General features: G+C 38.1%; 1 protein-coding gene across 1 annotated transcript in view; it reads left to right on the plus strand.

Annotated features, from left to right (window-relative positions):
- Nucleotides 1-16,438, plus strand: part of MYH15 (myosin heavy chain 15) — a 214,061-nt gene that overhangs the window by 151,000 nt on the left and 46,623 nt on the right. Inside the window, 8 exon segments of the mRNA XM_042781754.1 lie at nucleotides 1,764-1,785; nucleotides 5,712-5,743; nucleotides 5,746-5,835; nucleotides 9,871-9,986; nucleotides 9,988-10,013; nucleotides 14,135-14,355; nucleotides 14,357-14,543; nucleotides 15,226-15,242. Of these exon segments, the coding sequence (XP_042637688.1) occupies nucleotides 1,764-1,785; nucleotides 5,712-5,743; nucleotides 5,746-5,835; nucleotides 9,871-9,986; nucleotides 9,988-10,013; nucleotides 14,135-14,355; nucleotides 14,357-14,543; nucleotides 15,226-15,242 (711 nt within the window).

The raw sequence follows: 16,438 nt of genomic DNA on the forward strand, positions 1-16,438 counted from the left end.
ACTCCTCAAAGTAGAGTCAACCTTAATGATGTGGATGGAGTAAAGTTTTTGGGACCTCCTTTTGTTGATTTGGCATGACTAAAATGGGAAGAAACAGCTGCAAACATCCATTAATAATTGGAACATGGAATGTACAAAGTATGAATCTAGGAAAATTGGAAATTGTCAAAAATGAAATGGAACACATAAAGATTGATATCCTAGGCATTAGTGACCTGAAATGGATTGGTATTTGGTATTTTGAATCAGACAATCATGATCTACTGTGCTAGGAATGACAAGTTAAAAAGAAATGGTATCACATTCATCATCACAAAGAATACTTCAAGATCTGTCTTGAAGTACAATGCTATCAATGATTCGATAATGTCCATACGCCTACAAGGAAGACTAGTTAATACTTTTATTATTCAAATTTATGCACCAATCGCTAGAGCCAAAGATGAGGAAACTGAAGATTTTTACCAGCTTCTACAGTCTGAAATTGACCAAATATACAATCAAGATGTATTGATGATTAGTGGTGATTGGAAAGCGAAAATTGGAAATGAAGAATCACTGGTAGTTGGAAAACATGGCCTTGGTGAAAGAAAGAATGCTGGAGAGTGCCTCATAAATGCGAGACTAATGACTTAGTCATTGCAACTACCTTTTTGCTACATAAATTGCAGCTATACACATGAATCTTGCCAGATGGAACACACAGGAATCAGACTGACTACATCTGTAGAAAGAGGTGATGGAGAAGCACAATTTCATCAGTCAAAATAAAGCCAGGAGCTGACTATGGAACAGATCATCAATTGCTCATATGCAAGTTCAAATTTGAAGCTGAAGAAAATTAATACAAATTCACGAGAACCAAAATATGGCCTTGATTACACCCCACCTGAATTTAGATAATCTGAAGAATAGATTTGATGCACAAATACCAATGACTGAAAACCAGACAAGTTGTGGGATTACATCAAGAACATCATACATGAAGAAAGCAAATGGTCATGAAAAATACAGGAAAGAAATAAAAGAACAAAACAGATATCAGAAGTGACTCTGAAACTTGCTCTTGAACTGAGAGTAGCTAAAGTGAATGGAAGAAATGACGAGATAAAAGAGCTGAACAGAAGATTTCAAAGGGCAGCATGAAAAGACAATGCAAAGTATTATAATGAAATGTGCAAAGACTTGAGTTAGAAAATCAAAGGGGAAGAACAGGCTTGGCATTTATCAAGCTGAAAGAACTTAAGAAAAAATGCAAGCCTTGAGTTGCAATACTGAAGGATTCTATAGGCAAAATATTGAATGATGCAGGAAGAATCAAAAGAAGATGGAAGGAATACAAAGAGTCACTGTACCAAAAGAAATTGCTAGACCTTCAACCAGTTCAGGAGGGGGCATATTATCAAGAACCAATGGTGTACTGAAAGAAGTAGTCCAAAGTTCCCTGAAAGAATTGGAGAAAAACAATTCAATGAGTATTCCAATTGATGGAATACTCATTGAATTGTTTCAACAAACAGGTGCAGCACTGGAGGTGCTTTCTTGTCTATGACAAGAAATTTGAAAGACAGCTACCTGATCATTTGACTGAAGAAGATCCATATTTGTGCCAGTTCCAAAGAAAGGTGATACAGTAGAAAGTGGAAATTACCAAACAGTATCATTAATATCACATGCAAGTAAAACTTTGTTGAAGATAATTTAAAAAAATGGTTGCAGCAGTATATTGACAGGGAACTTCCAGAAATTCAAGCTGGATTCAGAAGAGGATATGGAATGAGGGTTGTCATTGCTGATGTCAGATGGATCTTGATTGAAAGCAGAGAATATGAGAAAGATGTTTACCTGTGTTTTATTGACTATGCAAAGGCATTTTACTGTGTGGATCATTATGAATAACATTGACAAGAATGGGAATTCCAGAACAATTACTTGTGCTCATGAAAAATCTGTACATGGACCAAGAGGCTAATGTTCAAACAGAACAAAGGGATATAGCATGGTTTAAAATCAGGAAAGATGTGCATAAGGATTGTATCATTTCACCATACTTAATCAAACTGTGTGCTGAGCAAATAATCTGGGAGGCTGGACTATATATGAAGAAGAATGTAGCATTAGGACTTGAAGAAGACTCATTAACAAACTGTGATTTGCAGATAACACAATTTTGCTTGCTGGAAATGAAGAGAATTTGAAGCAGTTACTGATGAAGACCAAAGACTAAAGTCTTCAGTATGAATTATACTTCAACATAAAGAAAACTAAAATCCTCACTATTGGACCAATAAGCAACATCATGATAAATGGAGAAAAGATTCAAGTTGTCAGGGATTTCATTTTACTTGGATCCACAGTCAACACCTATGGAAGCAGTGACAAAATGAGACATCGTATTGCACTGGGCAAATCTTCTGTCTAAGAGGTCTTTAAAATGTTAAGCAGCAAAGATGTCACTTTGAAGACTAAGGTACGCATTGCCCAAACAATCGCATTTTCAATTACCTCTTATGCATGTGAAAACTGGATGAGGAATACAGAAGACCAAAGAAAAGCTGATGCCTTTGAAGTTTGGTGTTGGCGAAGAATATTGAAAATACCATGGATTGCCAGAAGAATGAACAAATCTGTGTTGGAGGAAGTGCAGCCAGAATGCTACTTGGAAGTGACAAATGGCCAGATTTCATCTCTTCTACTTTGGTCATGTTGTCAAAAGGGATCATTCCCTGGAGAAAGATATCATGCTTGGTAAAGTGGAAGGTTAGCAAACAAGGGGAAGATCCTCAACAAGGTGGATTAACATAGTGGCCGCAATGATGGGTTCAAGTATAGCAAAGATTGTGAGGATGCACAACTGGACAGTGTTTCCTTCAGTTGTAAGAGAGTTGCTATGAGTTGGAGTGGTCTAGATGGAACTAACAACAATAATGTGTGTGTGTGTGAGTATACATACCCACATTTGTGTATGTGTGTACATACCCACACATGTGTGTATACACAAAACAAAAAAACAAACTCACTGACATCAAGTTGATTCTGACTCATAATGACCTCCACTGGATTTCCAAGGTTGGAAATCTTTATGGAAGCAGACTGCCTCATCTTTCTTCTGTGGAACACCTGGCAGGTTCGAACCACTGACCTTTTGGTAGCAGCCAAATGCTTTAACCACTACACAACCAGAGCTCCTTATATATATATTTATAGATATGTATATGCATATATATATAGACACATGTATATGTTTACATATACATGTATATGTATGTACACACATGTATATGTATATACACATATGTGTATGTGTGTGCATATATTTGTACAAATGTATATATGTGTAAATACACACATGCATGTACATATGTGTGTACATATGCACACAAGTGTACACATGTACAAGTTATGCATGCATGCATGAAAACATAGGTGTGCATGCATATGTGCATGTGTATATGTGCATGCACACATACATATATGTACATGTATGTGTGTATGTGTATATGTATGTTTCACCGATTTTGCTCCTGTAGACAACCCAGACTAAGACATTGTGAGCATCCTTTAAGAAACTCTTTTTCATTTTGTTGTAGTACTAAATAATAGTGACATTTATATGAAAATAAACCTCCCTTTCCAATTTTGTACAGTTAGATTTTCTTCATATACTTCAGCCAAAAGAGTATATTAAAATAGATCGATTTCAGAAGCAGATATGTGAATCCTGCCATCTTTTATTAAGCTAGAGGTTTGTAATCATGTAAATAATGCATACTTCTATTTTTTAATTTTGGAAAATACAGCTGTTCTTCTAAAAATGGTTGTAAACATCATTCTTATTGTATCATTGTTAAATAGTTATTTTTTAGTTAATATTTACTATAAATGCCATTATTTTAATTTCTAATACGAGAAATGTTAACATAATCCATATTAAAATCTCTTTGGGTTTTTCAACAATTTTTAAGCACACATAAAAGTTCCTGAAACCAAAAAAATATGACACTTTATTCTTCAGCCCAAATAGATGCTTTCTTATGATGTTGAGAGTTTGAGAACTTGAAGCAAAATAGGGTTAAGAAAAAGCAAAAAACAAACTCACTGCTGTCAAGTGCATTTGACTCATAGCGACTCTTGGATTTCTGAGGCATTATCTCTACAGAAGTAGATTGCCCAATCGTCCTTCCAAGGAGTAGCTGATGGGTTTGAACCACCAGCCTTCTGGTTGGTAGTCAAATGCCTTAGGCATTGCACCACCAGAACTCCCAAAGCAAGAAAGTAGGAATCATAAATATTTCAGGCTTTTAGGATGCATTATGTGGAATACAGAAGCAAGTGCCTTTACCCAAGAATGGTTTAGCTTTTAGCATTATTTCTAATAACCATGTATGTCCTACTTTGAATGGTTTAAAGTTAATAGTAAGGGTGGAACAGAATGTAATAGAACTTCACCTATTAATGTTCACATTCTCTACCGTTTAATGGCTATTTTTAATATTTGTTCAGAATTCAGTTTACAAAATACATTCACGCTCATTTAATGTTCATTAATAAACTTTTATTACTTTTATGGTTATCTTCATTTTACAAATGAGATGAAAATAAATGTAATTTCTTGAAAATTGTTGTTGTTGTTGTTATATGCCGTCGAGTCGGCCCCGACTCATAGCAACCCCTCCTTGGGTTTCCGAGGCAGTATCACTACGGAAGTAGGATTGCCCAACCTTCCTTCCAAGGAGTGGCTGGCGGGTTTGAACCACCAGCCTTCTGGTTAGCAGTCAAGTGCCTTAGGCACTATGCTACCAGAGATTACATAACCAGAAATTGGGTAAGAACTTAATTTGAATCCACCTCCACTAATTGTTAGCTATATATTTGTACATCAATCACATTTAACTAAGTTGTTCAATTTCTCCTCCTGTGAAATGGGTAAATCAATACCTACTTTACCAAAGAGTTAGAATTAAGCTAGATAATACATGTAAAGTACCTGGCACATAGAAGATTTTCAGTAAATTGTAGCTAACATTATTTTTTATTGACTCATATTTAAATTCTATTGGAAATTGATTTTTTCCTAGGACTATTTTTTGAGTTCTGAAAAGGCTCATTGCCTTCATTCTCCTGATAACTGGATTCTCACCCTTGCTAAATATCAGAAATATGTGAGTAGGAGTCATTCTCTTTGTCCTTAAAGTCAATAATCAAGCTGGTGTGTCAATGTTGTTGTTAAGTGCCAGTGAGTCATCTCCAACTCATAGTGACCCTATGCACAGCAGAACAAAACACAACCCAGTCCTGAGCCAGCTCCACAATTCTTGCTACACTTGAGCCCATCACTGCTACCACCATGTCAATCCACCTCATTGAGGGCCTTCCCCTCTTTTGTCGACCCTCCACCTTACCAAGCATGAAATCCTTCTCCAGGGAATGGTCCCTTATGACAACATGACCAAAGTATGTGAGACGAAGTCTGGCCATTCTTGCCTCCCAGGAGCATCCTGGCTGCACTTCCTCCAGGACAGACCTGTTAGTTCTTTTAGCAGTGCATGGTACTTTCAGCATTCTCCGCCAACACCACAGCTCAAAAGCATCAATTCTTCTTCAGTGTTCCTTATTCATTATGAATAAACCTTAGGAATAGCAGCGAAATACTGTTTGATACATTACTGGTATGGCAATAGATGAACTTATTTTGTGAAAGCTTTTTGTAGGGCAATTCATAAGGAGACTGGAAGAAAAGGAAGGTCAGTTCTGATAAACCTGCTTTCTAGGGAAAATAGCCATTTCGCTTCGCAGATTGAAGATCTAGGATGGTAACTGGAAGAGGAGACCAAAATAATAATTCTATTAGAAAATAATTTAATGATCCTTTTAAATTTAATTCCATTTCTTGGCAAGCAATTCAGAATCAAAGATTCACAAAGAGCTTTCATGACCAAAAGGTGGAATGAAATTAAAAAATTGAATGAAATAAATGAGGTTGGGTTACTTCAATATTACTTTTAGTTGTCATTATATTATAGAAATTTCTTCCTGTGAAAAAATTTAATGTTGCTGGTAGGTGACCCCAATGGAAGTAGTTCTTCAAAGGTGAAAGCATAGTACTAACCTGAGAGATGAATTATGTAGGTCCCAGTATTTAATGCTAATTATCTGTTTTTATCCAAACCATCTTGTTACTTATACCCCAAAGTACTTCACTTGTACATGATCTCACTTCAAAAGCAAATACTCTGAAGGTGGAGGTCATTGAGTCTTCAGAACTTGTTTTTAATAGTCTATAATTTATTCCTATAGTTGCCCCTCCTTCCTATAGCAGATAAAAAAATGTTTAAAATATTGCCACTTCTTGTATGTTGAGCATTGTAGTAGCTATTTTGCTTAGTTTTCTCAATCTTCACAGCCATATGAAGCAGCAAGAATTGACATATCAACATACATGAAGGAATCAAGGCTCTGAAAAGACAAGTACCTGTCCAAGAAGATACAGCTCATAGTAGACAGTGAAGCAATTTAAGGAGGTAGACTTGATTTATATTTTTAGAAGATCTCTATGGCTGCCTCTCTAGTGGTTTCCAATTGGCCTGCAAAGCCCCTGTTTATCTTGCTCCAGCCTCTTTCTGAGACCTCATCTCATACATCTGCTTTCATCCATTTATTTTCCTCCAGCCATATCCTTTAAGCAAAGCACCATCATTCCTGTCTTAGGAATGGTATAGCTGCTGTTCTAATGCCTGACACCTATTCCATATCATGCCAATCTATCATTTTCTTACTTCTATCAGACAGCATTTTTTTTTTAATTAAAGTTGCTATTATTTATTTATTTATATGTGTTAGAGATTGAATTCTTTCTTCCAAAAATTCATGTTGAATCCTAATCCCTATACCTATAGATGTGATTCTGTTTAAAAACAGAGTTTTCCTTGTTATGTTAGTTAGGTCATATGTAAGTAAGGTGGGTCTTAAACCTAATCACTTCTGAGTTATCAAAAGAACCAAACAGAGACACACAGAGAGGGGAAGAGGAAGATGGTAGTAGATGTATCTATTACTCAGGAATGCCAAGGATTGCTGGCAGCTTCCAGAAGCTGAAATAGATAACGAAGGACTTTACCCTAAATTCACACCTTGAATTCAGTCTTCTAGCCTCTTTAACTGTGGGAAAAAAAGAAAAGTCTGTTCTTTAATGCCTCCCACTTGTGGTATTTCAGCTATGGCAGCACTTGGATCCTAAGACAACATTATGTATCCCCTCACTAATCTTTTGGCTCCTTGAGGCTAGGAATATTATCTTCATCTCATTCTCTTCTGTAGCACTACTGCCTAGAACAAGTGCTTAATAAATATATATTAAATAAAAAGAAAGTGTCATGATGTGAACCCAAGTTTATCCGATTCCAAAGTCTATATCCTTCTCAGGTCACTATGTATTGCTGCTTCTTACTCACTGCACAAAGGTGCCTGGCTGAGGTAACCAAGTCTCATGCCCTCAGAGATGCACCTGTGTGGAGAAGGTACTTTTTATTAATTTGCATAAAGGACACATGAGACTCAGTGAAACAAACCAAATTCACTGCCATTGAGTCGGTTCTGACTCATAGTGACCCACATTGGGTTTCGGAGGTGGTAAATCTTTATGGAAATAGATTGACCCATCTTCCTTTCTTGCCCTATCTTCTGGTTACCACTCAAATGACTTAGGCACTATGCCACCAGAGCTCCTTTGAGGCCCAGTAGAGGCCTTGATTTTTCAGGTTTCTCCTAGGAACTTTGGTGCTAGATTAGCAAGACCACCATTGTATTGGTTTTTTAGTGTTACTATAACAGAAATACCACAAAAGGATGGCTTTAATAATCAGGAATTTATTCTTACAGTTTAGAAAACTAAAAGTCCAAATTCAGAGTGCCAGGTTGTTTTGGTTCTCTTGGTTGTTTTGTTCTGCCAGAATAGAAATACGACAGTGGATGGCTTTAACAAACAGGGATTTATTCTAGAAGTCTGAGTTCAAAGCATCAGGTCTAGGGGCTGGATGAATCTCCCTCGACCTTGGGCTTCAGCTTTGCCTCTTGCTCCTGGCCCACTGGAGCTGGAGCCATCTCTTAACTCAAGCAGCTGCTGGCTGGTGAAGCTGACAAACCCAAGGCCAACAAGTAAAATAGCACAGTCCCAAGATTATTAAGGAACATGGCAGGCTACTAGTTCAAGTACAGAAACAGTTCCAAGATTGGCAGGCAACATGGCAGGCTGCTGAATGAAGACTCGGCTACATGGAGAGTCCAAGTGTGCCAAAAAAGCTCGGAGACTTTTCTCCAAGCTTCCCCTTATATACTAAGTCAACAACTTAGCTGACCACATCCCTAAGGCAGCTACTCAGCTGCTCACAACAGATTCTACCATGAACTTGATTGCCTGTCTCATCATGAGGATTAACTAACTCTAGCTGTCTAGCTCTGGTAGCGTAGTGCCTAAGGCACTTGACTGCTAACCAGAAGGCTGATGGTTCAAACCCACCAGCCACTCCTCAGAAGGAAGATGGGGCAATCTACTTCCATAGTGATACTGCCTTGCCAACCCAAGAAGGTGTTGCTATGAGCCAGGTCCAACTCGACGGCACATAACAACAACAACAACAACAGCTGCCCAGCCAAGTTGACACATAACCTTAACTACTACACAGCTCTAGGGGCTGGGTGAATGCCCCTCAACCTCGGGCATCAGCTCTGCCTTCTTATTCCAGCCCGCTGGAATTGGAGGCTTCTCATAACTTGGGCAGCTGCTGGCTGCTGAGACTGATGAACCCAAGATCAGCAAGTAGAATGGTACAATCCCAAGATCAACAGACACACGGCAGACCACTGGTTCAAATCCAGGAACAATCCTACGATCAGCAGGCAACACAGCAGGCCACTGAGATGAAGATTCAGCCAAATGTAGGATCCAGATGTGCCAAAAAACTAGAGAATTTTCTTAATATTTTCCTTATATAGTGGAAGCAGGCCATACCCTGAAGTCAACAACTTAGCTGACCACAGAAAATTCCACCATGGAGGTGATTAGAATCTCATCATGGGGAAGAACTACATCCAGCTGCCCAACCACTCAAAACCATGGCCCAGTCAAGTTGACATACAATGTTAACTACCACAATTTAAGTGATAGAAAATATCCATTAAACTCAACTTTGATGTCAGTAAATGCAGTAGTCCCCAGCAATATGTGGCAATCTAAATTTAATTAAAATTAAATACAATTAAACATTTAATTTTGACCACACATCACCCTGCTCATATTTCAGGAGTTTAAATTTGCTTATGGCTAGTGACTGACATATTGCACAGCCTATTATAGAACATTTTCGTCATCATAGAAAGTTGTATTGGACAGTGTTCTTTTAAAGTGATAAGAGCTGTGGGTTTCAGAGATTTGCATATGAAATAAAAGATTTTATTTTCTGCATCAATGGAATGAAACATTAGATTAAATCTCAGTGGTCCTTTCCAGTGCAAACAAGATCTGAATCTTATATATTACTAAATATAAATTTTATTTTCTAAATGATAGTGAAAGTTCTCTTTGTTGCCTTTGCATTCTCTATTCTTTCTACAACTCCAAGTCTGTCTATTGTTGATGCCCACATCATCAGTCTGGCATTTCTCTAAATAGAACTCTCTTCCCTCTTTTAACATCAGCAATTAGATACTCTCTATTCTTTCTCTTCTTGTCCCATATTCTCTCCCTGGTATTATCTTAGGAGGCTCAGGTTCAGTTTGTGGCAGGTTGTTATTAATTTAGGTGAAAAAAGTCCTGCCACCTTGAAGCCTTTCATTGTTAATGGAGGTGGTACCTTTTTCATGTGTCCCCTAAATTCACAGGGTGCCCTGGCCCATGTCCTGCAGTCAGCCAGGCATGACTGTGACCTGTTGCAAGAGCAGTACAAGGAAGAACAGAAGTCCAAGGCTGAGCTGCAGTGCTCTATTCACAGGCAATGCTGAAACGGTGCAATGGAGGAGTATGAAAACTATCGTCCAGAGAACTGAAGACTAGAGGGTGACAAATGAGTAGGGCAAGGTTGTCTTTAATCTAGAATTAGTTATATCAAGGAGTATGGGAGTAGGGGTTCTGCCTCCAAAACCTTGTGGTATGCACTTAAAAAATCTTTGCTTAGTGCTTGGAAAACCTCAAGCCCAAGGCTGAAACAGTCATTGTTGGCAAGAAGCATACATTCTAGAGGAGCTAAAAAAAGAAAAATTACAGTTCAAAGTGATAGGTTCTATAAAGGAGTCCTGAGGAGATAAAGGAGGCTTTTCTTAGGGGTCCAAGAGAAGGTTTCACAGATGTGATTTTGAGCTATTGCTTGAAAATGGGCTATCACTTAAAAGCCTATGTTGCATTTGGAACATTGAAATAACTGGGTCTATGTACATACTTGTCTCTATACATTAAAGTCATCATCTCTCTGGTCTACAACTTTCAGACTACAAAGTAGTCTGTGAAAGATAGCTGAAAACACGTTAGGATCTATCACCATGGCTTACGGGACAGAGATTTCTTTGAAAAGAAATTATCCTCAGGCTACCCCTAAAGTTAGATGGCCAGTTTCATAGCCACCTCCACATAAAGCCTTTAGAAGTTTTTCTTCAGGAACTAAAGAAATTTGAGCCCAGTTGAATCAAGACTTGATATCAAGGTGTAGTACTAGAACATTTTGTTCAGAGGCTGAGGAATTGTATATCTATCAGAGAAAGTGTCAAACCAACTCCAGTTTATAATTGTTAAAGGTTTACTCAAAAGAATGTGTCCCTAACTTGGTAGCTTGGCAAAAATCCAGGGCAGATCAATGTATTTCTCTTTAGCTTCAACCAAAAATATTGTTTTTCAGTTCTTCACCTAAATCTTTGAGACGCATTGCAATACAGTTGCTAAACAGCCCCTGTATTCTGTCCCAAAAGGGATACCAAGTGATCCATCTCTGTATCCACAGTAACATAAAAAGGGCTTTGGGATGACAGATACTAAAAATACTTACAATAGATGTTTTAAAAACTCTGGGCCACAGAAAAGTGGAGCTTTGAATTGAAATGCCTCCTCATATTCAGATACAATATTTGCTTCTAAAGTTAAAAAAAAATCTTCTAATGATTGCAGAATTTGGTGAAAATGACTACCTGTCATTCTTTTTGATGTTATTTTTGTAGCATAAAAAAGAGAGAAAGAATACATATTGTTTTATGACCACATGGATTTGTTGGAACTAGTTCTATAGTAAATAACAACTAAAGCAAAATATGGGCAAACAGCAATTTCCAAGAACCTTTGTCTTCAAAATTAGCTGAACTGCAAATAAATAAAGCTTTGTTTGTACCGTGCTTTCCTTTTAAATCACCTCAACAAGATAGACAACTACAAAAATAATCTTAGAATCATATTTTTCAACTGAGAAAAGTTAAGGCTCTACTAGCTTTGATTTTCAGGCTTGGCTTTCCCTAATAAGTCAATTTAGCAGAATCAAACTTACTGGAGACTCAATTTACTGCTTCTGAATTCTAAACTCTCCAAAGATAGGGATTTTGTTTCTTAATCTCCCACATCCCCTCACATATTCTAAGCAATTAAGTAGGTTCTTATAGTTTGCAAGTTGAGGAGTGAAATAGTTGTTGGCATTAAATCTAGAACAAAATTATTGGTGAAACAAGGGTGACTAATTTGTTCCAGTTTTCCTGGGTGTTTCACAGTTTTAGCACCAAAAGTTTCACATTATGAAGAAATCTGTCATTGCTAGACAAACTAGCACAATTGGTCACCCAAAGTAAGTATTTCTAAAGTAGTTAACATGCATGTAATTGTTTTATGAGACGGGGTAAAGCATCAGAATCTCCTTCTAAAAGTTAAGGAAAGTGCAGCATGGAGGTAAAATGAACATGGTTGGAAAACCAGTGAGCAAGGAATTGTTGGCAGAGCCCAGACCCTTCTTGGATGCTGAGCACAGATTGAATTTTTCAGGATTCTACCACAAAGGCACTTTATGACCACATTGTTCTGTTGGACCTTTTTCATGTTTAATAAGAGTAGATCAGAAAAACCTTTGGCAGGGACTCAGATACTTGTACACCAATGTTCATTGCAGCACTATTCACAATGGCCAAATGTAGAAACAACTCAAGTGCTCATCAACAGATGAATGTATAAATAAAATGCAGTATATACATTCAATAGAATCAGTGTAGGATTACTCAACAAATAGGGTAAACATTAGCTTACTTGTGCTTACTTACTAATCTGTAGTGAACAACTTAACATTTTTTTCACCACATCAAAGATTCTTCCTCTAGGTATAGCTAGCATCCGTGTCTCTGCCAACCCCACAGCACCTTCCTACAGAATCAAAGCCTCTTCAAATCTATAATCCTTGTCAGGGAGAGAGTACCCAGTCAGCACAAGTAAACCCATGCTTGGCTTTCTTATTGGGGAATCTACCTCTGAATGGAATATTCAAACTCACTGCTGTTGAGTCATTTCCAACTCATATAGACCCCTCCTTGGGTTTCTGAGGTGGTATCTCTACAGAAATAGATTGCCCAATCTTCCTTCTGAGGAGAGACTGGTGGGTTTGAACTGCCAGGCTTCTGGTTAGCAGTCAAATGCCTTTGGCAAAGAAATGAAGTCCTGACTTGCTGCCATATGGATGAGTCTTGAAAGCACTCAAGTGAAATAAATCAGTCATGAAACGACAAATACTGTGTGATCCAACTTATATAAAATATCAAGAATAGGCAAATGCATAGAGACCAAAGCTTATTAATGGTTACCAGTGTGCGTGGGAGAGAAAAATGAGGGTATTTCTTAAGGTGTACTGAGTTTCTGTTAAGGGTGATGGAAAAATTTAGGAATGCATAGTGGTGATGGTTGCACAGCATGGTGAGTGTACTGTCACTGAATTGGACATTGAAAATAGTTAAAATATTTTGTTATACACTTCACAATAAAAAATTTAAAACTTTGATATGTACAGTACCTTTAATCTATGGAGTATAATGAATGTGTAAAATGCAGTTGTCAGTGTCCCTACAGGAAAGGTAAACAAGAGAACATATTTTATACAACAGAATTCCTAAAAGCGCTATATTATATGAGTGGTGTAGTTAACACTCTAATAAAGTGCTCCAACCCAAAGGATGCTGTAGTAATAAATGATGGGGATTAAAGTATCTGCTAAGAGCAGTAAAAATCACAATAAAACTTATTGCCATTGAGTTGATTCCAACTCATGAGAACCCCCTTTGGGTTACCAAGACTGTAAGTTTTTACGGAAGCACGGTGCCTCATCTCTCCTCCACGGAGGGGCTGATGGATGCAAACTACTGACCTTTTGGTTAGCAGCCAAATGACTTAACCACTACACCACCAGAGCTCTTTTGCTAAGAGCAATGAGACCTGTTAATTGACATAATGATGGGATGGATTTGGGCATATCAGTTTGGGAGAAGAGGAGGAGGTGAAAAAAAAAAAAAGAAAGAAAAAGAAGAAAAAGATTGCCAGCATGTTTAGGATCTGCATTAGAGGGAGAATGAATGAGTAGGAGAGCCCAAGAGGGCAGCATAGCCAAAGAGGCTCTTTAGAGACTAGATGTACCTAAGGATGTGCTTATTGTGGGCTGGATAGTAAATCTTTCCCTTTCTTCCTTTCCGCCACCCTCGAAATCATTAACAAAAATCTGCATTGCTTATTAAAAGTTTAGGGTCAGGAAAACAGTAATTCAAAAAGCCTTTGAATTCCAAGTCTAGGTTGCCAAAGGGTGGAGGGAAATACATGTGGACCCAGGAGCCAGAGAATGGTGATCAGCAGATATCTCGGCTTTCTACACACAAGGAGGCCATTTCCAGACATGAGCTGCTTTTGCTTTGCACTATTAAGGTGACATTTGACTGCTAACCAGAAGGCTGACGGTTCTAGCCCACGAGCCACTCCTTGGAAGGAAGGCTGGGCAATCTACTTTTGTAGGGATACTGCCTTGGAAACCCAAGAAAGGGTTGCTATGAGTTGGACCTGACTCCATGGCAGTCAGTTTGGTTTGGTTATTAAGCTGATCTCAGAGCCACTTTATTTTGCACCCATGTACCATCTTTAATCAAGAACAGACTGGATGCACTCTTATAAAGTTGCTGTATGTGCCCTTTGGGTCTCCCTTTCCAAGGAAGAAGTGGGCGATTAGGTTGCAGGAGTCTGCTAAAGCCATAGAGACAGTCAATTCTAGAAACACCTCACGGGAGAGAGCCAGACACTGTCTGCAGCTGGAGCTTGGGGATGCCTAGTCTGTCCTTGGGAAGGCCTACTTCATGACAGCCACCCTGGAATAGGAGCAGCCAGCAGCACTCAGACAAGGCTCTTACTGACTGGAAGCAGAAGCATGAGGAGTCTCAGGTGTTGCTGGACACCACTCAGGAGGCCAAGGCTCTCAACAGTGAACTCCTCAAGCTCAAGCACACCTATGAGGAGAGCACTGTGAGCCAGAAGATGCTTAAGAAATACAAGAACCTCCAAGGTACAGATTTCTCTTGTCGTCCAAAGGTAGAATGTTCCTAAGCCACATTTTGTAAACTAAAACGGTGTAAAGCAAAGAAACAGTTACTAGTAAAGTATATGGGAAAAAATTTTGAACATTCCCAGACTCAAACAATAACCTACCAAATTATACCAAATAATGCATAAAACCTAAAATAATATTAGCACATAGTGCTTACAGACATAGTTGAAAGCTGTGGTGGCTTAATACTGAATGTAATTCTCTAGGAAGGAGCTTGGCAACACCACTCTGGCTGCTTGAGATGCACACTGTCTCTTTAAAAGCTTGTTGTAAAACAAACTCTACATGCTAGGTTTTTTGTTGTATAAGAGCAAAAATCCTCTTTGGATTTCTATCAGTTAGTGAAACAGGTACAAATGCAGGTGTTTTGTAAAAGTGAAGTAAGATAAAATTAATTTCCCAAAAGGGGGGATATCAGTACATAGAGCTGGGGTGTGGGGCCAAAGCAAGAGCAAGGCACTCTGGGAGATTTCTACTACAAGGACACAGCTTTCTTCTCTGGGCAGAGGGCCTCAGAGTGGGAACTTGCAGTTACGCTTTAACTTTTCAATTTTTAATGTTTTTTTTTAAATTATTTTTAATCACAGATGTGAATTTTATTAAATTAACTCTAAAAATTAGATTCTTTTTCTACCTTTAGCTCCAATTTCACTCTCTGTAAGTATACATTATTCTATACTTTTTAGTTTTTCATTTATTAATCTATTTTCTAGCACATTCTACATGCCAGGCACTGTGTTATACACAACTATTCACCGTTTAATTCTTGGAGCTATACTGAATCACATAAAGTTAAGTAATTTGTCCAAATTTGCATTATTAAGTTGCAGACACAGGATTCAAGCCCACCTAACTTGGCTCCAAACACAGCTAACTACTGAACTATCCTACCTTCCTATGTGGTTCTTTGCATGCCTATACATGGAGACCTGCCACATGCTTTTTAATGGCTATATAGCATTTCATAATGAGAATGACTATCGTTTATTTAACTAGACTTTATTAATTTTATATCTTACTTTTCATAATTATAAATAACCCTGTATTATACATCTGTATACATGGGAGTGCTGGTAGTATAGTGCCTAAGGCACTTGACTGCTAACCAGAGGGCTGGTGGTTCAAAACCACCAGCCATTCCTCAGAAGGAAGGTTGGGCATTCTACTTCTGTAGTGATACTGCCTCAGCAACCCAAGGAGAGGTTGCTATGAGTCGGGTCCAACTCAATGGCACATAACAACAATAACAACATACATATATAAGGTGCTCTGGTGACACAATGCCTAAGGCATTTGACTGCTATCCAGAAGGTTGGCAATTCAAACCTATCAGCTGCTCCGCAGAAGGAAGATGAGGCAATCTACTTCTGTAAAGATATACAACCTTGGAAACCCAATGGTGGTCAATAGGAGTCGGAATCAACTCGATGAATGGGTTGGGATTGGTATACATATATACACATACAATGACTTATTCATTGCAAATACCTTTTCTTCAGCAGTATAAATGGTAACTGTACACATGCATCTTGCCAGATGGAATACACAGGAATCAAATCAACTATATTTGTGGATAGAAGTAATGGAGAAATTCAATATCATCTGTCAAAACAGGGCCATGAGCTGACTTTGGAACAGACCATCAGTTGCTCCGATGCAAGTTCAATTTGAAGCTGAAGAAAATTAAAACAAGTCCATGAGAGCCAAAATATAACTTTGATTACATACTACCTGAATTTAGAGACCATCTGAATACATTTGATGTATTGAACACCAATGACTGAAGACTAGACAAGTTGTGGATGACATCAAGAATATTATACGTGAAGAAAGCAAAACATCATTAAAAAGAC

This window comes from Orycteropus afer, unplaced genomic scaffold, assembly GCF_000298275.1.
Source record: "Orycteropus afer afer isolate SDZICR_OR568_19922 unplaced genomic scaffold, OryAfe1.0 scaffold00166, whole genome shotgun sequence".
Classification (NCBI taxonomy): domain Eukaryota; kingdom Metazoa; phylum Chordata; class Mammalia; order Tubulidentata; family Orycteropodidae; genus Orycteropus; species Orycteropus afer.